The sequence below is a fragment of the Orcinus orca genome, chromosome 2 (assembly GCF_937001465.1).
Source record: "Orcinus orca chromosome 2, mOrcOrc1.1, whole genome shotgun sequence".
Lineage (NCBI taxonomy): Eukaryota > Metazoa > Chordata > Mammalia > Artiodactyla > Delphinidae > Orcinus > Orcinus orca.
Window position 1 is genome coordinate 175,506,453 of NC_064560.1, and position 23,126 is coordinate 175,529,578.

The 23,126-nt window shown below is 50.0% G+C and overlaps 1 protein-coding gene across 2 annotated transcripts in view; it reads left to right on the forward strand.

Annotated features, from left to right (window-relative positions):
- Positions 1 to 23,126, forward strand: part of ESRRB (estrogen related receptor beta) — a 106,603-nt gene that overhangs the window by 54,468 nt on the left and 29,009 nt on the right. For both annotated transcript variants that reach the window (XM_033425398.2, XM_004262265.2), the window contains exon 3: positions 18,318 to 18,434. In XM_033425398.2, coding sequence (XP_033281289.1) covers positions 18,318 to 18,434 — 117 coding nt within the window. The remainder of the gene's footprint in view (positions 1 to 18,317; positions 18,435 to 23,126) is intronic.

The following is a 23,126-nucleotide window of genomic DNA, read 5'->3' on the forward strand; positions in this document are numbered from 1 at the left end:
GTATCCCAGGTTTTCTCATTTTGGGATTCTGGACAAGGGTTCTAAGTCCCAGGCTTTTGTTGAAATGGCATGCACCCCCACAGGGAGCCCCAGAAGACCCAAAGAAAATCCACACAAATGCCTTAGCACAGGTGTCTCTCTCGCTAGGATGGGGAACGCTGTCAAATGAGTGTCCCGAGAAAGCTGAATGTTTTGGAGAAAAAGCCCTATTTGCCCTGCAACTCCAGACCTCTTGAACCGTAATGGGTCTCTCCTTTTGGTTTTATCTTTTTTAATTGCACAAATGGAATGTGACTATTTTCTTCATCGTGAAACGGTCAGGGCCACAGAGCAAGGGAAATCTCCCCCTGACTACTCATCCTGTCCCATCCCCGTGGGGCCGCTCTTTGAGGGCATGTGCATATCAGCTGAGTCATGTTCCAAAGGCCATGAGGTGGCTGTCTCTCTCGGTGGGTACTCACTCTGAGGAAGTCAGTCCTGCGCAAATTGGGGATAACAATGGGTCCGCCCTCACAGGGCTGTTATGAAGGTCATGGCACAGGGCGCAGCGCAGAGGAATGGCTGGGCATGCCAGCCAAGATTCCTTCTACAGTAGGTCACGTGTGGGGCACTTGCTTCATGCGTTCCCTCCCGTCCAGCCTGACGCTAGGATAGACCAAAAGCCCTGCTCGTGGAGGTCACTGAGATGAGCAGATGCCGACCCCTGGGGACAGAAACTGCAAACCAGACTGGAGGAAACCCAGGGGTGCCAATCCTGTCCCCGTCCTGCCCGGCGGTCCGAGGGTGTCCTCCCTTCCGCCACTCCCCTATTTCACTTTTGGAAGAGGCAGGCTGAGCTTCCCTGGGGTGATTCTTGGCCTGTTCATTCAGCGAATATTTGTTTCAATTTCTTGTGACGAGTTATTTATTAAACTAATTGAGGGCACTAGGATTGGCTATGTTTCCAGTTCTATGTATTAGTTGAGATGGTGTGGTGTCCTGGCCAACCGCCAGGCGGGCTCCTGGGTCACACAGCTCCATCCCTTACCTTATAGCTTAATGCCTTTGGGGCCTGCCTCAGTTTCTCTCTCTGCTTCAGTTTGCTCTTGGGTAAGGTGCGATGATGTCACGCCTACCTCACATAGAGCTGCTAAAACAGGCTTAAGTGCATTAATGGCTATAAAGCACTCATACTTTTGCCTGGCACTTAGTAAGCGCTAAATAAATGTTTGCAATTATTATTTTCACTTTCGCAACATCGCTTAGGACATATTATTAAGACAACAGACCAAATTTGTTTTATCTTCCAGAGCAGGCCTTTGTAATTAACGTACATTTAAATGAAACAGTACGATCACTATTTTGACTTAACAGGATTTAAACTATTTTAGCTACTTTAGTTACAGATAAATTTATTCATTAAGTGAACCCTTTAAAAAAATATAAACATGGTAAAAATTCAAACAGTACGAAGGAATAAGACAGTAAAGAGTAAGTTTTCCTAAAACAGCGGCCTGGGTGCTGACAACATCCTCTGCAAGTCAAGAGCCCACAGGAAGGGACTTCCCTTGCAGCACAGTGGTTAAGAATCCGCCTGCCAATGCAGGGGACACAGGTTCGAGCCCTGGTCTGGGAAGATCTCACATGCCGCGGAGCAACTAAGCCCGTGCGCCACAGCTACTGAGCCTGCACTCTAGAGCCCGCGAGCCACAACTACTGAGCCCACATGCCACAACTACTGAAGCCCGCGTGCCTAGAGCCCGTGCTCCGCAACAAGAGAAGCCACCGCAATGAGACGCCCGCGCACCGCAACCAAGAGTAGCCCCCGCTCGCCGCAGTTAGAGAAAGCCCGCGCACAGCAACAAAGATCCAACACAGCCAAAAAAAAATTTTTTTAAATAAATAAAGAGCCCAGAGGAAGGATTTGTAAATAGTCTTAGTTATTTGCTACCACGTAAAGGATAAAGATCTCTTCCTAGAAGTCCAAAGACAAACAGCAGGCTTTATTGCGATCAGAACTGAAGTACTCTCGTTTCTTTGTCACAAGAAGAGTTACTCATTTCCAACCAGAAAGGTCTCTATCTGAAACAGGGACCGGTGAACTCTAAGGCTGACGGATTGCTCTGGTTATCTTATCAATTCTTTGGTTTTCTTCTAACAAAGATTTTGATTTTGTTGTTTCTGAGCATAATAGTTGTAGGAAATTTGGAAAAATGGGGAAAATATAAAGAGGAAACAAATGATCTACAACTGGACAACCCCAGAGTCAGTTTAGTACCAAGAGAGCATTAATTTAGTCCCTGCCCTGAGTAAGGTGCTTCAGGGAGAGAAAGAGACAGGGTACCTGCCCTCAAGAAGCTGGAATCTGAGGCTTAGAGCACACGAGGCTGCAGGCAGAGCCTTAGCCCAGCCAGGGCAGTCTTCTAAGCACCTCCCCAATTAAGGAGGGTATATAGGCCATCTTTAAAAAGGCCTTTAGTCACAGAATGATCCATTCGCAAAGTAAACACCTGGACAGCTCTGAAAATCATTCTAGCTCACAACCCCCCCTTCCCTCCTTAGATCCCTTCCATCTGCCCAATTCGGTGGTTACGTCAACATGGGAAGAAATTTATGGAAACAAAGAAGTCACGATAGACTTAGGGAGAAAGCCCTCAGACCGCCATTCCTTGCCTACAAATATTTATCGAGCACTCAGTGTGTGCTTGTCTGTGCCGGGGGCTAGTGCTGTGTGGATGGGGGAGGGGATGGGAGTGGTGGGCAAAGTACAGTTTGCCGGCAGCTTCCTGCTTTTGTAAATCAAGTTGTATTAGAACAGGGCCACACCTATTTGTTTACATATTGTCTGTTTTGGTGCTTTGGTGGAGTAGTTGTCAGAGACCTGGCCACACGCAGAAAGCATTGACACTTTCTGGCTTTTTACAGTAAAAACTTGTAACCCCCGCCCTGCACTTCAGCACTGAACAGGTAGATGCAGCCCACTAGCCCTCAATGCCTAGTAATGCATGTTAAGTGTTCATTACACTTTGCCCATTTCTATGCCGTCAGTGCTGGGGCTTATGTCACTCACCCAGAGTAGATGAGCTCGGAGATAGACAAAAAGGCACAGTCCTGAAGGGACAGAAAGGCTCCATGGCAAAGGAACCACCCTCAACCTGATTGAATTTACTAGCATATCTATGGGAAAAAAAGAGGATGGATCAGCCCTGGAGGCACAGAAAAAGAAAGCTGACTTTGGCAAAGTCCCCGCCCAAGGTAAAGGGAGTCAGCCTGGGACAGCCTATTGTGATTAAACATTCAATGGATTTGATTAACATCTTTCTGATTATAATCTGGGTACCCTGTTGGTCTTCTGCTTGGAGCCACCTTGCTGGTTAGGCAGGATGCTGGCTGGGTAGATCAATTTCTTATCATACTTGAGTGTGCAGGCATCCTGGGCTTATACATCTGGTCCCTGAATTGGGGCAATGGGAGTCAGCCCCTGAGAGATGGAGCCCTTTTCTGTGGCTGACACAGTCAGGCTTCTGGATCATAGGGCTAAGCGCCAGCTTCTGGACTGGGACGCTGACCCACAGTAATGAAAACCTTTGTCATGAGTACCGCAGTGACGAGGGGGCCTTTCGGGGAGCCACCTGGGGGATCTTTGCTAAGCTATACCCCCAAACTCTGACCCTCTCTCAGCAGCCACCCTGCCTCCTCTCCTGTCCCATGGGGAAAGTGGAGGCCCTCAGATGGGCACTCCCTCAGCTTGTTGCCACCAGCCCTGCCCACTCTCGGCAGCATCTCTCATTCACTGATGGTACACGTCTTCATTGCTACCCACTCGTGCGGGGAGAGGTGGCTCCCACCCCAGGCTCAGCTTTTCTCAGGCGTGGAATCCATCTCCTCACCACTTCCCAGAGACCTTCCTACCCATTATCTCCTCTCTTTCATCATCTCACTCCCTATGGGCTCCTTTCCATCAGCATTTAAATACTGTTAGTATCTCCAGTCTTAAAAGAAAGTCCCTTCTGGGACTTCCCTGGAGGTCCTGTGGTTAAGACTCTGTGCTTCCACTGCAGGGGGCATGGGTTTGATCCCTGTTTGGGGAACTAAGATCCTGCAAGCTGCGTGGCCAAAAACAAAACAAAACCCACAACAATATGCCCTTTTGTTAAATTTGCATATTTTCAGTCATATTATGTAAGACCATGTATTTTTTTTTTTTTTTTTTTTTTACAATATGTGGGCCTCTCACTTTTGTGGCCTCTCCCGTTGCGGAGCACAGGCTCTGGACGCGCAGGCTCAGCGGCCATGGCCCACGGGCCCAGCCGCTCCGCGGCATGTGGGATCTTCCCGGACCGGGGCACGAACCCGCATCCCCTGCATCAGCAGGCGGACTCTCAACCACTGCGCCACCAGGGAAGCCCCATGTATTATTTTTTGAAAAACTTTTTCTTAACATTTTGGAAGGCAAGGTTTATCAAATGTTTCACATGACTCTTTGATGAAAGTGTCTTTGCCACTTTCCGCATCATTTGGTGCAGTGTTTCAGAGCACACCCCCTTCACTTCATCTTGGTTATGGGAGATAATATGAGCATGTATGTGCTGCTGTCCCTCAGATTTTTATTTTGAGCACTAAGTACATTTCCTAGACCATTAGGATAGTTCTTTTTTAGTTGTGTCAGTATTTTTTAATTGAAGTTTGATTAATTTACAGTGTTGTGTTAGTTTCAAGTGTACAGCAAAGTGATTCGGTTATACATACGTATGTGTGTGTGTATATATATATATATTCTTTTTCAGATTCTTTTTCTTTATAGGTTATTACAAGATATTGAGTATAGTTCCCTGTGCTACACAGTAGATCTTTGTTGTTCACCTATTTTATATAGTTGGGTCAATTTATAGTCATGGTTTCCACAATATATCAGTACCATACTGCTGCTTTTTTTTTTTTGCAGTACGCGGGCCTCTCACTGTTGTGGCCTCTCCCGTTGCGGAGCACAGGCTCCAGACGCGCAGGCTCAGCGGCCATGGCTCATGGGCCCAGCCGCTCCGCGGCATGTGGGATCCTCCCGGACCGGGGCACGAACCCGTATCCCCTGCATCGGCAGGCGGACTCTCAACCACTGCACCACCAGGGAAGCCCCTATACTGCTTTTGACTCTCAGTGTTTGTTAATTATGGTTCATATCCCCAGCAATAACTAAATTTGGGCTAAATTTCTTTCTGCCTTTGTTACTGATTCAGTCCGGTGACGAGCCTTGATTGGGGTCTTCTCAGGGCACTGAGTCTCCCCAAAAGGCAGTTGTTCAATATGAAGGGACTGACACAGCACCTCTGATAAGAGACTTCACAAAGACGCAGATATTAAGCAACTTCCTCTTCCCTCTTTCTTTTTTTTAAAATTAATTAATTCATTCATTTTTGGCTGCGTTGGGTCTTCGTTGCTGTGCGCGGGCTTTCTCTAGTTGTGGCGAGCGGGGCTACTCTTCGTTGCAGTGCGCGGGCTTCTCATTGCGGTGGCTTCTCTTGTTGTGGAGCACGGGCTCTAGATGCGCAGGCTTCAGTAGTTGTGGCTCACAGGTTTAGTTGCTCCGCGGCATGTGGGATCTTCCCAGACCAGGGCTCGAACCCGTGTCCCCTGCATTGGCAGGCAGATTCTTAACTGTGCCACCAGGGAAGCACTTCCTCTTTTCTAAAGGACAGTGTTGGGGGAAAACTCCTGCCTTACATCTGAGCTTAGGAAGCACTTGTTCAGTTCTTTGGTGATACTTTACTGAGTCCCAACCATTGTGCTGGGAGCTGAAGACAGAACAATGGGCCCTACTCTGTGGTCTTGTATTCTCCGGGGTAAGGCAGACAGTATATACGGTAACAAAGAGGCATAATGACAGACCCAGGTGAGTACTGTGAAAGAGAAAAACCAGTGATGGGAGCAAAGGTGGCTGAGAGAGGGGGTCTAATTTAGTCTGAGGATTAGGTAAGGCCGTGCTAAGAAGGCGACTTTCAAGGTAAGGGGAAGTTCAGGCGTTCCAGGCAGGGGAAACAGCGGATCTGTTTCAGGACCAGAAGGAGGACCATTGTGGCTGTTATGAGTGAGTAAAGGCCAAGTGGAAGGAGACGGGGCTGAGAGGCTGATAAAACTCAGGCCGTGGTGAGTGCAGCACTTGGATTTTCTTCTAGGTGGGATGGAAGCTGTTGACAACACATGCTGCGTGGCCATGAGGGGCTGTGCAGAGGGTAAAACTGCTCCGTCCCCTTCCCTGTGTTCCCAGGGCAAGTGGCCAACTTTGCAGGTCACCAGGAGGCCCCTTGAGTAGCTCCTTAAGATGAGGAGGAACAAGCAAGAACGAGGCCCTGGCACCAAGCTCCCTCTGTTCACATGGGGCCCCGATGCAGGCTTGGAAGGAAACTCCCCAAGGAGAGGGGTGGGGGGATGATTGATGGCTTATCCTGCCTTGGACCACCTCCAGGCCTTTTGTCCTGGTGAATGAGGCCTGGGATCCCAGGGGACAGAGACTATGACAGGGATGCAGAGACAAGCCAGGAGTAAGTGGGAGCCTGGAGTGGAGTGCTGTCCCAGCCCTGCCACTCGCCAGCCAGCTGACCTTGAGCAGGGCCTAGGATCCTCTGGCCTCAGTTTCCTCATCTGTACAAATGCATAAAAAGAGTCAATTAAACCCACAAAACATTGCTGTCTGCCGGGCACTGAGGCAATGAGAGGAAGAACAAATCACAGTTCCTCTTTTCAGAGGCACAGCCAGGGTGAAAGTCAGGTGAGACACAGCCAGACAGAGCAGGGAAGGCTTCCCAGAGGAAGGGACATTTAAGCTGGAGTGGAAAGTGAACATTCTTGGTAGAAAGAACAGCAGGAAGAGGCCCACAGGAGTTGAGTGTGCTCTGCTCAGCAAGAGGGGACCAGTGGTAGGTGAGGGGCTGGAACAGAAGCTGGGACCAGATGTCAAAGGTTTTCACAGGCCCTTGGTAGGAAAAGTATAGAGTAATATTTCTGCTTGGGCTGCTTCACCTGGCTTAGGATCCCAACTCTACAATTTCGTAGTTGTGTCAAGTTGGGCAAGTTACTTCGTTTCTCTGGTCCTTAATTTCCTTGTCAGTAAAAGGGGACTGATGGGGCTAATAAATAGTTCCCGCTCCCAGGATATTCTTGCAGAAATTAAATGAGACGTGAATGTAGAGTGTTTAGCTTAGTGCCTGGCCTATGATAACCATTAGATAAATAGGATTTGTTATTTGTTATTTATACTTGGCAACGAGAAGCCATTGAAGATTTTTGAGCAGGGAATTAATCACATCTCCTTTTAGCAAGATAATACCGGCAGTGATAGGGAAGATGGGCTGGAAATGGGAGAGTCTAGGGGCCGGCAGACTAGGCGGCGATTTTAACAGTCCAGTTCAGAGATCTAGTTAACAGTCCACTTAGAAGTATCCAAACCCCAACAGTGGCAGAAGGGTTAAAAGGAGAGGTTAGGATTTTGAAAGTGATTTCAGTATAAAAAAATAGTAACTGGATTGTGAGACTGGCTCTTAGATGTCTAATTTAGGCTACTAGAGGATGGTCAGGCCATTGGCGGGGGAGAAACCTAGAAAGAATAATTTTGCTGGTGGAAGGGGAGTGGGCAGGGAGGAGAGGTTGGGATAATGGATGAAGTCTGAGGCATGTTGAGTTTGATCAGTTCACAGGGCTTAACCTGGGCAGTTGGAAATGCAGGGCTAGACCCCAAGAGTAAAATCCGAGTGGGGTTTTGGGTCTAATGAGATCCTCTAGGGCAGGGGTTCTCAAAGTATGGTCCCCAGACCTCAGCACAGGCTTCACTAGGGGGCCAGTTAGAAATGCAGATTTCAGGCCTGCAGAATCTGAGGCTCTGAGTTAACAGGCCCTCTGGGAGAGCTTGTTCTAGGGAAAGCTGCTCTGAAGGAGAGGGTCAAGGGATAAGGCGCCAGGAAGAGGGACCCTGGTGAAAGGAAGGGGTCAGAGCCTTGAAAGGAGACTGAGAAATACCATATTTTGTCAGTTCTAAGATGCACATTTCCCCCATGTAACATCTCTGAATTGGGCCGATTACTGTCTGCTGGGCGACAGATGTATGTGGTTGTCACTGCCCTCACAAGCACATTAAAACTTGCAGAAAGGGGCCAGTGACCTGGAAGGAAACCCCTATGAGAACAAGGGACATTCAAGAAGCACCGCGTCCTCAGCTCCTTTGTCAGCAAAGAGGACCGATCTGTGGAAAAACACAAAGACAATGACTTTGATCAAAAAGGATTAAGAAGAGTCACACTCTGAGAAATTTTAGCAATATCCTCAATTTATTTGTCTTATGTTTTCCCTTTCATGTATCCACAAGAATGCTGTATGATCAAATCTGTATCTATCAATAAGTCTCAAAGAGCTCTTTTAATAAGAAAAAAAAAAAGAGAAAATGCTAGTGGCGAGGAAGCACAGCCATACTTTGATTGGCAGATGTTTTTCCTCTCTTTCTTGGTGGTATATAAAATAATGGTGCAATCTTACCATGAAAAGCATCTTAGATTCTATGCAACAAATATAGAAGCGATCAGAGACGTTACAAGAGTCCCTGGAGAGAAGGGAGATGAAATCTAACAGAGTGGGTTTTAAGAGGTGTGATGGGTGTCTGCTGCTTCTGGAAGGACCAGGTTGGGGAAGGCCCAAGGGAGGGGATTGCACTTGACAACTGGAAGGTCATTGTTGAATTCTAGGTTTCTCTGGGTGGGCACTCTTGCTTCCAATTTATTTGCCTTGATCAACGGGTGCTTCAGGGGGCAGACACTGTACTTGAGATACAGAAATGAAAGACCTAACAATCTCTATCCCCAGTAAGCATGCAGTTCAGAAGGGAGGACAGCATGCAAAATCCTGATTATGAAACATGAAGCTAGTTGCTTTCAGTGTGTGTATGTGTGTGGCAGGCGGGGTGATGGATGAGGCCTATGGGGGCAAACAGGAAGGGGCATGTAAGCCTACCTGGGACAGAAGGGAAGAGGGCGTCACTGAAAAGGCCACATGCGCGCCGAGGCTCCGAGGATGTGGAAGAGTTTGCCAGGAGGGGTTTCAGCTAGAGGGAGGTATGAGAGGGCCCAGAGGTTCCATGTGATTTTCTGGAGCCTACAAACCGGGGGCCTAGGTGGAGGGAGATTACAGTGGACTGGTCAGAGGTGGCCAGATCATAAAGGGCCCGATGTGCTTTTCCCTGGAGGTTAGATTTCATCTTTACACAATGAACAAATTAATTTTAAATTAATTTTTAACTTTTACCAAAATAATGTATGCACATAGTTTAAAAAGACCCAAAGTATAACTCTTATAATGAAAAATAAGGGTCCCTGACCCTATCCATTCTCTCCCTTTCCCTCCGTGATCTAGAGTTAGCCATTTAAGAAAATCTTTCTTCTAGCCCTTTGTCTTCTTAATTACTACTATGATTTTACAGCTATACTTACTGACAGCAATTTTACATTATTTCTTGACTTCCTATTATGGAAGATGAAGAGTTAGTTCCCATTATACAAACCATCCCAACACACATACATTTCCCGTCTTCCCATTGTCTGAATATGGTTATATCACAATTTTTGCTTAAATCTCTTTGTCTATTGCCAATTCCTCCTGGATGTCCCCTTGACTTTTCTCCTGGTAGGATCCTCTGTCCTCTTCCTCTTTTGGGTCCTTCCCTTTTGGGCTGGGGCGTGGGAGAGAAGCTCATGCTAGAAAGGCACAGGAGAGGTAAAATTGTTGACATCTTGGATGTGTGGAAATGTCTTTACTCAATCCTTCAACCCATATATTAGATGCTAGTTGAAAATAATTTCTCCCGAGAATTTGGACACCATTGCTGCTTTGTCTTCTAGCTTCTAGTGCTGCTGTCAAGAAGTTTAATTCATTCACTTAGAAAATGTATACTGAGGCCTCACTCTTTCCCGGACATGGTTCTAGGTGTTGGAAAACAGCAATGAACAAAGCAGATAATAAACAAGCTAAATAAACAAAAGGTGATGAGTGCTAAGAAGAAAAAAGAGTGGTGAGTATGTGCACTAGTTTTGTGTATTTGTGTGTGTACAGAGAGGGTTTTTTCCCTTATGGTTTGAGATATGGTGGCCAATCTTATTCTTGATCCTTTGTATTTGACTTTTTTTTTTTTTTTTTGCGGTACGTGGGCCTCTCACCGCTGCGGCCTCTCCCGCTGCGGAGCACGGGCTCCGGACGTGCAGGCCCAGCGGCCATGGCTCACGGGCCCAGCCGCTCCGCGGCATGTGGGATCCTCCCAGACCGGGGCACGAACCCACGCCCCCTGCATCAGCAGGCGGACCCCCAACCACTGCGCCACCAGGGAAGCCCTTGACTTGTTTTTAACACTCTTGCTGAAAGTTTTTAGGATCTTTTTTTGGTCTTCCATGATAAAAAAGGGTCTTTATATTATTATTATTATTTTTAGTACCTTCAGATACTTTTAAAAAAATTTTTATTTATTTTTGGCTGCATTGGGTCTTCGTTGTTGCGCGTGAGCTTTCTCTAGTTGCGGCAAGCGGGGGCTACTCTTTATTGCAGCGTGTGGGCGTCTCATTGTGGTGGCTTCTTTTGTTGCAGAGCACAGGCCCTAGAGCACACAGGCTTCAGTAGTTGTGGTGCACGGGCTTAGTTGCTCCGTAGCATGTGGGATATTCCTGGACCAGGGCTCGAACTGTGTCCCCTGCATTGGCAGGCAGATTCTTAACCACTGTGCCACCAGGGAAGGCCCTATATTATTATTATTATTATTATATTTTTGTTTTGAGGTAATTGTAGATTCCCATGCAGTTATAAGAAATATTACAGAGAGATTCCATGTACATAGATCCCATACATTTCACCCAGCTTCCTTCAGTGGTAACATCTTACATAACAATGTAGCATATATAATATATGTAGCTATATGACATAACATATATGGGCTATATAACATAAGTATATATAGCAAGATACCACAACCAGGAAAATGGCATTGATATCCATCAGCCTTACTCAGATTTTACTAGTCGTACACTCTCATCTGTGTGTGTGTGTGTGTGTGTGTGTGTGTTAAGTTCTGTGCAGTTTTATCACTGCAAATTCCTGTGAGCACCACCACAGTCAAGATATAGAACGGTTCCATCACACAGGATTCCTGGTGCTACCCTTTTACAGCCATACCACCTCCCTGTCTCTTCCCTCCCTGACCCTGGCAGCCACTGACCTGTTCTCCACCTCTATAATGCTGTCCAGGTCATTTTCATTCATTCTTCTGGACTCTCAGCAGGCCTTTTGACCTGGAAACTCATATTCTTCTGGTCTTAGACATTTTCGTCCCTCCCCTCTTCTCGCCTTCCCTTTCTCCCTTGGTGATAACTTCCTCTCCACTGTTTTCTCTTTCAAAAACTCCTCAGGGTTGGATATTGAGTTTCCAGGACCAATCTTCTAGTTCTTACCTCTTTTCTGGCTTATTGTCCATCTCTTTGATTTTTTGTTCTATTTTAGAGTAGCTGCTTAGTTGATTCTTTGGAATTTTTTTGTATTTTTAATTTCTATGAGCTCCATTTTTTAAAAAATAAATTTATGTATTTAGTTTTGGCTGCATTGGTCTTTGTTGCTGCACACGGGCTTTCTCTAGTTGTGGCGAGTGGGGGCTACTCTTGGTTGAGGTGTGCAGGCTTCTCATTGCTGTGGCTTCTCTTGCTATGGAGCACGGGCTCTAGGTGCACGGACTTCAGCAGTTGTGGCGTGCAGGCTTCAGTAGTTGTGGCTCACAGGCTCTAGAGCACAGGCTCCGTAGTTGTGGCGCACGGGTTTAGTTGCTCTGCGGCATGTGGGATCTTCCCGGACCGGGTCTCAAACCCATGTCCCCTGCATTGGCAGGTGGATTCTTAACCACTGCACCACCAGGGAAGTCCCTGAGCTCCATTTTATACTTTATTTTTATTGCATGCTGTTCTTGTTTCATGAATGCAGTATTTTTATCTTCTCAAGTCAACAGTATACTGAGTATTGCTTGTGGAGGTTTATTTCTCCTTCTTGCTTTGTCCTGGTTTCTTCCCACATAATTTTCCCCTGTTTATCTTGGTTAGTTTTTATATTGAAGCTTTTCACAGATGTAGTGATAACCCTTGGCTGTCTTAAATGCAAACAGGGATAAAAAGCATAGAAGGAGCTTTCCTTTGGCTTATTTTTTATCTGCTGGTCTTTTTTTTTTTTTTTAACATCTTTACTGGAGTATAATTGCTTCACAATGGTGTGTTAGCTTCTGCTTTATAACAAAGTGAATCAGCTATACATATACATACATCTCCATATCTCTTCCCTCTTGCGTCTCCCTCCCTCCCACCCTCCCTATCCCACCCCTCTAGGTGGTCACAAAGCACCGAGCTGATCTCCCTGTGCTATGTGGCTGCTTCCCACTAGCTATCTATTTTACATTTGGTGGTGTATATATGTCCATGCCACTCTCTCACTTCGTCCCAGCTTACCCTTCCCCCTCCCCCGTGTCCTCAAGTCCATTCTCTACGTCTGTGTCTTTATTCCTGTCCTGCCCCTATACCTGCTGGTCTTTTCTCTGATGCCATTTGTTTTTCCAGAGAAGATTGCTACAAATTCCCATCTTCAGGCTAGGGGAGTGGAGAGTGGAGGGTGGGAGTGAGGGTGTGGAGTAGATGTCTGCCTGCTAGAATTTTGGGGGTGAGCTTGGGGAGTGGGGCTGGGCGGTCTCGCTCTTTGGTGTGCAGTATTCGGAAACTTCAGCTTCCCTTCTGCCCTCAGCTGAGCCTGGGGCCCCTGAGTCCGGATTCACTTGCTTAGACTCTCCAGAGATGAAGTTGGCTTCTCTTGTGCAGGCTGTGGGGAGATCCTTGGTGGCCACCTGTTGTGGCAGCTAAGTACTCCTTAAATACAGACTTCCAGCAAATTCCCATTTTTACTCCCATACCTCACTCCATCTTCTACTGTGTCTTCAACACCTGAGGCTTTTTGAGGTTCTGCGGTACAAGGGCTTATTTCTTATCTGGAATCCCCTCCGGTTACTTTGGTTTTGACTTCCTTCATTCTTCCGTGACTGTTCTCACTCCCTTGCTGCCCTTTGGTGGGCTCCTGGGAAGGCATGCAGACAGAAGTGGGTGATCCATTGAGGCAGTTTGCACAGGAGTTATTCACGTCTCTCCAGGGGCGCTGTGGAGGGTAGACTGATTGGAAAGGGCAATGGTGACAAGAGGAAGCAAGTGCATTAGAGGAGAGGGAAGAGACGACGGGCGTGGGAACTAGCTGCGGCAGGAGGGGAAGGAGGGTGGAAATATCAGGCAGGTGGGATGAAAAGGACCTTAGAAGTAAAGGAGAGGCATGAATCTACGATGCCACCTCGGTTTCTGACCCAGGTGGCGGGTGGCTTAGTGATGGCTTTGCTGAGACAAGGAACACAGTAAGAGAACGTCTGGGTGAGGATGGGTTCAAGTGGAGGAAGTATGAAGAACCCAAGGGAATTCCAGGTGGAAGTAGCCAGCAGGCAGATGGATATAAGGGTTTGAAGCACAGACAGTGCCTCTTGCTGCCCGTCCTTGCCAATTACATAAGCTGAAGCCAGTGGCATGAATGAGATCATCAGCTGGAGGGTAAGGAGGAGGGAAGGGTGGAGAGCGGAGGACAGCGGACCGTGCAGAGATGAAAGGGAGAGTCTCTCTCCTCCAGGAGTGAGATAAATAAGGGAGTGGAACCAAGTGACTCCCAGCCCAGCCCTATCACTCCAGAGCTAAAAATGGTGGCCATTCAGAATGTTAGCCAGCAGCCCCTGAGCCCATAAATTCCTCACGAGCTGTTTATCTAAGCTCTGCAGCCCCCATCCCTGAGCCCCAGGGCGGGGACTGCCCACTTTCCTGCAGCTCTTTCAGGACAGCTGATGGGGACGCCCCTGGGCTTTCCTTCTCCTGGGGCACAGGATTGAAGAGAGTTGATGGTGGGGATTTCCCCTGTGCCTTGAGGTCACACTGAAATCCAGATCATTCCTGACTCCCTCCCTCCCACAGGCAGCATCAGCTCTGAGGTCTGTCTATGGGAGGCCTGGTCCTAATGTTCTTAAATGGCAGAATGGGTGGCTGGCCTCAGGTCTGACACCTGGAAAGGACTTACCCTGGGGTCTTCTGGCTATATGTACCCTGGCAGCCCTGATGCATGTAAAAATAAGCATGTTCACTTTGATTGCTTGCCACCCAGTGCATGCACTTCACTAAGCCCTTTATGTGCTGAATCCGCAGGACTGTATAGTTGGGAACATATTGTGCCCATTTTACAGATGAGGAAGCTGGGGCCCAGAGAAGTTGGGTGATTTGCCTGAGGTAGAGTCTGCATATGTCTATACTGGGCACACTCCCAGGTTAGAACTCTGAATTTATGCTAGATGTTGGCTGTGTCCTTGTCCTGTGAGAGCCCATCCCCAACCCTGCCACCCCTCAGCCCCTGGTGAGTGAGTGTGTGTGTGTGTGTGTGTGTGTGTGTGTGTGTGTGTGTGTGTATACACGCCCCTCCCTGCTCCTGTGCTCTCCTAGACTGCCCTCCAGAGACCACAGGAATTCTGATGAATTAATCTCATCACTTTATCAAGGAGGCACTTACAGAAATTACAAGGCAGGGCCACCAGCCTGGCTTTGCTGGCAGTCAGCCGCTGGGGCCATAAAACAAATTGAAAGGAACAAAAATAAATAAAATTAGATCTCTCTCCCTCTCACACACACACACAGCCACACCCACAGAGTCAAGAACATCCCTAGGTTCTTGTTAATGCTCAGTCTCTTGTCCTGGGAGAGCAGCAGTGCCAAATCAACAGATACTTATGGACCCCCTGCTGGAGTGACAACCTAAGATCTGTCCTTCAAGGGATTGACAGGCTGGCTGGGGGGCTGAGACCAGTGAACGTGAAGAGTTAGCCACCTGCAAGAGGCATCCCAAGGCGGCCCGAGTCCCCAGGCCCCAGGCCCTGTAAACTCACCGCCCAGGGGAGCAGAGCAGAGCCAGACCCCCTGGTTTCAAGTCCTTGCTCTGCCTTGTCCTGGACTCTGCTTACCTTTCTCATCTGTAAGATGGAGAGGAAGATGTTTACCTCCAGTGTTGTTGGGAAAATTAAAGATTCAACATAAGAAAAGTAGAACCGCAGCTGCTTCATAACAAGCTCTCGTCAGTGTTAGCTCTCAGTGTGTATTGAGCACCTACTGTGTGCCAGGCACTGGGACTACAGAGAAAAGCTGATTTGGGAGGAGGAGACACACAGTGGCGACCGGGTGATGGAAAGAAGGGTCACCTTCCCAAGGGGGACCAGGAGGTGTGGGCAGGCCAGGCCAGGAGGCGGAGGGAGCAGAGTGGCCTTGTCCTAAGCAGCAAAGGCCTGGGAGCCTAGGAGGTCACTGAGTTCCAGGAACTGTTAGTTATGCAGAGCAATGGGGAAGGTGAGGCTGGAGAGAGAGGAGGGGAGTGGGGTGGAGGCCGGGGCCAAATTCTACAGAACCTTCTAAGCCGGGATAGACCTGGATGAACTAGCTTACCTATGGGATTTCCTCCTTTCTGTTTCTCTCTCTCTCTCTCTCTCTTTCTTTACAATGTTGTGTTAGTTTCTGGTGTACAGCAAAGTGATTCAGTTATACATATATATCTATTCTTTTTCAGATTCTTTTCTATAATAGGTTATTATAGGGTATTGAATATAGTTCCCTGTGCTATACATAGGCCCTCGTTGTTTATCTGTTTTTTTTTTTTTTTTTTTTTTTGCGGTACGCGGGCCTCTCGCTGTTGTGGCCTCTGCCGCTGCGGAGCACAGGCTCCGGATGCGCAGGCCCAGCGGCCATGGCTCACGGGCCCAGCCGCTCCGCGGCACGTGGGATCTTCCCGGACCGGGGCATGAACTCGTGTCCCCTGCATCGGCAGGCGGACTCTCAAGCACTGCACCACCAGGGAAGGCCCTGTTAATCTATTTTATATATAATAGTGTTTATTTGTATATCCCAAGCTCCTAATTTATCCCTCCCCTGTTTCTCTTTTTAATCTTACCATGCTTATGTGAATATTGAAATTATTTCCCAAGAAGTCACAAAGAGAGTGACCTAAGAAATGGTTAGGGTCAGGTAATAGGAAGGAGGGGCACACGGAATCTTTATTCCTCCCCTTTCCTCTTACCTCCCATCCTCCAGCACAGAGGATGGCTTCTGACCCCCCTCCCCACAGAAGGATGGTGCCGGCTGGACTTGAGAGAGAGAGAGAGAGAGAGAGATCTGTAAGGTGCTCCGGCCAAATCGACCTCTGTGAGCCTCAGTTTTCTCACCTGTACAAAATGAGGATCGGAATCCTCACTGGGACGTTGTGAGTACTCAGTGTAATTAGGCATCTTGTAATCAGGGCTCAATAATTTCAGTGCTTCAAAACACTTTTGTCAGTGGTGGAACCTGGTTCATGCTTGTTCTCAGAAAATCCAAATGCTACCTGGGGAGGCTGAGGCACAGGGTCACCTGAGGACAGCCCCTCTCCCCTTCCTCTAGACCACCTCAGTAGCTGGGTTAGCATAGGGGCCTGTCTGAAGTCCCCAAGCTTCTTGCGGGGTGCAGGGGTGGCACAGCGGCTCTGTGTGGCCTCGGGTAACTCACTTCAGCTCCCTGACTCTCAGTTTCTTGGTCTGTAAAATGGGGCACTGGTGGGTCCCAGAGGGTTGCCGTGAGGATGGAGGGATCTGAGGCAGGTCACGCTCCTAGCAGGTGCACAATGAAGGTGGCTCTTATTGCTGCTAAAGTGGATGGGTTGTGTGTGTGTGTGTGGGGGGGGGGGTTCTGGGCACAGGCAGGCCTGGAGCTGCCCTTTCTAGCACGGTGCAGGGCTGGGAGTGGCCTTTTGGAGGCTGCTCCGTGCCAGGCAGTGTCCTTGTTGGGTGAGCTGGGCCCAGGAGGGGAATCCGGGCAAGCGGCTTGCTGGGCATCACTTGTCCCTGCTCCCTGAGAAGGTGGCAGCTGGATGGGTGTTGGGATGAAAGGTTTGCAGTAGTTCAGAGTCTGTTCTCTGAAAACCACAGACTCAAGCAGACTGCACTGACTGGGACGGGGGCCGAGGAGACATGATAAAATCCAAAACGGCACAGTGGTCCGCTGTCCTGCACTTGTATCTTTCTATTGCCTGTCTCTCCGCCCACCCCCAACAATTCCAGTCCCTTTCCCCCTCCCACTGCCTTTCCTTTGGCCTCCAGGCTTGTTATAGCTGCACAGTGCACATTTGTGACATGAGTGCAGACACGTAAGAGCACTCAGGGCAGATGCTGTGCCCCTACGTTAGAAAGGCAGCTGCAGCCTCTCCCGACCGTGCTGTCAGCCCTCCCAGGAAGAGGCCCTGCAAAGGGACAATGGCCTCCCCAGAGCATTCGAAGATCAGCTCATCCTGAATAAGACTGTAAACCACTCTGTAAACCTCAGGTTTATCATCTGTAAAATGGGGATGGTGTCAGTACCTACTTCATGGAGTTGCTATGAGGATTTGGTAGATTTTTTATTCAGCAGGTTTGTCTTGCACGCCTTCTGTGCAGCAGGGGTTGCAATAGAGATGATGTGATGAACCTCTTGCCTTCGTGGTGCTCACAGCCTACTAGGAGCATGGGGTCAGGTTCACGGAAGCCATTATTATCACCCAGTTAAGGGGTGACATGGAAAATTAATCACAGTTTCCCTCTGCAGTAATGAACTGTGCTTATAAAATCACCAGCTCACTTCAAATCGTGCTTTACAATTTTTAAAGCAATCTTATATACCTGATCTTGCTAATCCTTCATCTAGCAGATATCACACTATTTTGCAGATGAGGAAACTGCAACTCAGTGAGAGGAAAGTGATTTTCTCAAGGTCAGCCAAGCTGGGTGGCCTGGGCCTCTGCCGTGGGATGTGGGATGCAGGCCCTGGTCCCTGAGGGCTCAGAGCTGCCAAGAGGTTTTTCCCATGAGTTGGGGCCCAGGCTGGAGGGCATAGGGCCGGTGGGCCACACTGACGTTTTGGTCAGCAGTGGGATAAAATTTCTCTGCTTGGGATAAAATGTCAGCTCAGTGAGTTTTGATGTCCCAGTTCAGTGGTGGCTTCAAAGCTGTGGCTGCCTGGCCGACCTGACCTCTGGCACTGGGATCTCTGTATTTAGGAGAGTAGGAAACACCCTGACATGTGTCTTGGAGCACCTCCTACTTTGAGAACCGCTGCCCTGTGGGAACCTCGGGGCTGGAGAGTAGTGATTTGGTCGCTGAATCCCCATGCAGCCTGTGGCTGGCAGATGGGGGCAGTACCTGGCAACCCTTCTGTGTCTGCTTACAGGGAACATTGAGTACAGCTGCCCGGCCACCAACGAGTGTGAGATCACGAAACGGAGGCGCAAGTCCTGCCAGGCCTGTCGCTTCATGAAATGCCTCAAAGTGGGGATGCTGAAGGAAGGTAAGAGGCCCCGCTTGGCCATGCGAGGCGGAACCGAAGCCTGGGTCCTGGGCAAGCTCTTCTTCCCACGGGAAGTCTCAGACCCCCGGGAAATGCCAGCAAGCTCAGGACCTTCTCCCTGAGCGGCGCACGGGAACAGGTCTCTCCCCGTAGCCCGGGTGAAGGCCCTGCCCCCCGGGCTGCCTGTCTCACACACCCTGCAGGCAGGTGTGCAGCCTCCAGTCCCCGTGGGCAGCTAAAGCTCTCCGCGCTCTCGGGACGCTGCTGGGCAACAGGAGTTGGAAGTTCTCCATTAAAGATCCTTTGGGGAATCATGACCCCACTTGGGCCTTAGAAAAGCTGGCTTGGCGCTCTGGGGAAGGCCCTCGTCGGGGCCAAGAACCCTCTCCACCCTGGGAAGGAAGCCTTGGGATGCCTTATTACCTCTCGGTGGCCCATGGAGTGTGGGCATGCAGAGAGCAGAGACATTGAGGCCCAGAATGACACGTCACGTACCCTTCACCTGCCAAGGTCAACCTCTGTTTTCCAGCAGGTGCACAGGACATGGCTGTCACCTGGCCAGTGTTTTCCTCCTCCTGTCCCCTGCCCCCACCCCCATCCTCTCTCTTCCCTTTCCTTTCTCTACCTTTTGCCTCTCTTTCTCCTCTAGAGCCTGCCATCCAACACGGCAGCGTGAGCCACGTCTTCTAAGTGTAAAATACACACCAGATTTTGAGGACTTACTAGGATGATAAAAAGGAGTGTAAAATATTGTGGTGATAATTTTTTAAATGATTACATGTTGAGATGATGATATTCTGGACATATTGGATTAAACAAAACGTATTATGACATTGATACCACAGCTTCTTTTTACCTTCTTTAGCGTGGCTACTAGAGAATTGTAAGTGACCTGTGGCTCTCGTTATCAGGACAGCACGGCTCTCGGTCTCCCGCACCGCCTTCCCTGTTGATCTGCTCAGGCTGACGAACCTCGTTTAGTGCCATTTTTGGAGACGGGTAGTGTGTGTGTGTGTGTGTGTGTGTGTCTGTGTGTGTGTGTGTCTGTGTGTGTGTGTGTTTCTCCCCTTCCCCTGCTTTCAAGGGGAGCCAGTGACAATTTCTACAGATCAGCTTTTATGATTCTGGGCCCTGGGATCCTTCCAGAAATGAGAGGAGTCAGGAAAAGAGGTGTGTGCTGGTGATCAGATTATGGGATCCAGAGGGGCTGGGAGAGGAGAGGAAGGGGCAGGACTGGAATGCAGGCCCTCACTGGGGGGCGCTTCTGGAGCCCAGCCCAGCCTTTAAGAGCCCGAGGCCCTCCTCCCATCCTGGCTTCCAGGCGCCCTCTGGGAAGAGGGCCCGAATCTAAGGTGCTTTGTTAGTAGGACGACTTGGACGTTGTTGTGATGTGGAAGTCGGGGACTCCGTCCGTTTTCCATTCCGGGCGCCCCCTTCACCTCCGCTGAGCCCGGTTCCTCCACCGCCCCTGTGTCAACATGGCACATTGACCCTTAAACTGCGTTTCTTACTAGTTGTTTCATGCAACCCTTTTGACGTGGAGGAGGCCCCTCAGCTCTTATTCACATGCCAGCTGCTCCACCGGGAGAACCAACTGAAGAAACAGCTCTCTTTCTAGATTAGAAACAGGCTGTGCTGGACCTGCTGAAAGACTGTGTCTGTTCATTTTGATTCTCCCCAATTTTGGTCTACCCCCGTGTAGGGTGTGACCCCAGCTAGTGGCTGAACCAGGTCCTCTGTCTTCTGTACCGGGTTCTTTCTGCTCCTCCAGAGCATCCTGGGGTGCACAGATGAGGAAACTGAGGCACAGAGGCCCTCAGAAGCGTGCCTCAGCGCTGGTCTCCTGATCCCCCCTTTGCCTGCTGCTGAGAAGCAACCGAAGGCTTTGTCAGCCTTGGAGAGACTCTGCTCTTAAGTGTGTAAGGATGTTCTGGGAAGCCAGGGGTGAGGGCCCTGACTCGGGCAGGGGCCAGCTGTCCAACAGCCTTTCCTGGTTGGAGCGTGTAGCCTTCCTGGCTTACTTCACAGCGTCTGAGGAGCTTGGAACAGAAGAAGCTGATGGTTATCAATATACTCCCGAATTTGAAGGGAGACAAAACTGAGTCCTGCAGCGACTCACGCTGGTTTGAGGGGAGCTGGTCCCAGAGCCTGGAGCTTCTCCCTGCTGTGCTGTGTCTGCTCCGCGTGGCCCAGGTCAGGGGTGGGGAGGCTTCTAAGCCCAGGCCACCTCGCCCTCCCCCCAGGGTTATGAGCAGGGAGGGAGAGAGAAGGAAAAAGTGGGGACCGCCACTTGACATCCCGGGACCACCTTGCAACCTTTGAGCAGAGTCTCTTGAGGAGTTACCCAGTGCTGGGAAGAGAGCAGAGGTACTTCCCAGTGGCGCCCCAGAAAGGCAGAATGATGAGGGGATCCACAGAGGCAGGGAAGCAGGTGGCCAGGGGCGCAATCCATTGGCAGCAGCAGGCCAGGCACCCCGCCAGCTACTTAAAAGGAGCGAGATGGACGCTGTGTCCCAGGATGATGGTGTGGGCTGCTGGGGGAACGAGAGCCTCAGGTGGGGAGCACACGCGTGGTGGGCGTCTGAGGCTGTTGGCGGGAGCCAGGCAGGTGTGCTGAGGTGAACTTCCCGGGGGCTCAGCCCTCAGGAGCTCTGCCCCAGGAGAAGGGCAGTCCCCAGAACGCTCCCTCCCCCCGCTCTGCCCTGCCCCCGCTGCTGACGGGGGAAGATGACACAAAGGCTCCCAGCGCCTTCGCTTAGGTCGTCCCCGCAGTACAGAGCCTTGGCAAGATCCCGGGCTCTGAAGCTCCCCAGGGACCGGCCCCTTAAGAGGAGCGCGCCTCCTTGAGAAGCCTGTGTCCCTGCCAGGGAGCTGCCCTGGCTTCTGCTTTTGTTTAGGTGCCCGTCCCCCCACCCCCCGTCATGTGCAGGCACCCAGCCTCCCTCTGTCTCCCTCAGACTCTGACCTGACTCTGAAATGCAGACCCTAGCCTTCCCCAGGTGCCCCCCCGCACCCCATCTTCAAGGCTCCTCGACATCGGGGGAGCCAGGGGCTGGGGTCCTGGGTCTTCTGGGGGAGGGGGATGGAGAAGGGGAGAATGGAAGGCCAGCCTCCCCTCCTCCGCATCTCACCTGCACATCAGAACGCTGCTTCCCTCTTCTGTCCAGCAGCTCTGGATGCCTTATTCGGTCTTTCCTTTCTTAAGTAAAATAACCTGAGAGAGCGCCACGCGATTTGGGGGCCCAGCAGCTGCCAGGGAAAAGGTCAGAAGTGGGGCTTTCTTTGGCTCAGCCTCTGCCTCGAGGCTGCTGTCAGTTCTGGAAGCGTCGGCTGTGGAGCACAGGTGATGTCCAAGGGTCTGTCTTGCTTCACGCAAATCCCGTGTATGAAAATCTGTATTTTCAGAGAAAAGAGTGATGATTCTCTTTATAGGAAACTGAATACAAAATCTGCTCTGGGCTGGGTGTCGGTGCCTGTGTCCCCTCCTGGCTCTTAGGTATCCTTGCTTTGTCTATGATTTCTCACTTACGAGCCTGGGCCTGCATTTCTTCACCTGTGGAGCAGGGGTGTTGAAACCTGCTCTCTATCACTAGGTCAAGGTGAGGACCGGATGGGACGACTCCTTGGTAAGATCTGCTGTGGGACCGCTTTAAAATGTCAGCTTCCTGGGCGTGTTAAAGTAGTATTGGATTCAAAGATGCTCTCGTTTGCGCCCATTGTGTTAGGTGGGGCCTACTAGTGTCCAGCTGCCTTGAGTTTCCTCCTGGATTGGCTGGTGGGAGACCTAGAGGTGGCATCGCCTTAGGCTGACCCCGTCTGGGGTCTAAAATGAGGATGAGAGGGTCCCTTGGGAGGACCATGGAGAAGCCCTCCCCAGATAGGTGAGGGTGTGGCCTGATAGCCTCTAAGCCAGGAGAACCTGGAAGACCATTTGCTGCATGTCACAGGGGGCACCCGTGCATCCGGGAATTCGGCAGATCTTCCCGCACAGACTGTCCCCGCAAACTTCTTCTGCTCACCTCACTTTACCTCCCTCAGGCCACCAGCCTCCCGGGCCCGCTTCATTTCCTCCTCCCCTCAGCCCCTGGTCTGCCTTTCCCCAAGTGTTTTCTAAAAGATATTTGATTTCAGTGAAAGCTGGGCTGACATCCATGCAATACGCTCTCAATCTCTTTGTGCTTGTTGGGAAGGCGGAGGGCTCCTCCGGGGATTCTGGGTAATTGGGTTAGTGGCCAGCTCATGTCAGGAAATTAAAAGGAGGCCCTGATCAGGTTCCCGCTGCATGGGATTTAATGGCTTTGTATTTATAGAGTATCCCGCCTCTAGCCCATGCCAGAAATACCACTTTTCTGGCCCTGTGAATGAAGAAAGAGGATGAGAGATGACTTGCCTTTAAAAATTCTTTTTCTTTTCCAAAATACATTAGTGTTCTGAAACAAAACAACTCTCGAGCACTTCAAAGAATAGTTTTGAACTAGAGCCCAAGAACTCTGATGGCTGTTTGCATCCCCTGAACCACCTTCCACCCTACACACACACATGCTCACGCACACACATCTGACGCCTCACAAGATCTTCCCATGTGGCCTCACGCCTTGGGCCACTCAGGCACGATGATCTGATGACCTCTGGTTGGGGAAGTGTTAATTGAATGAAGTCACAGGAGAGGGTCTCGTCTGTGCTGAGCCCTTA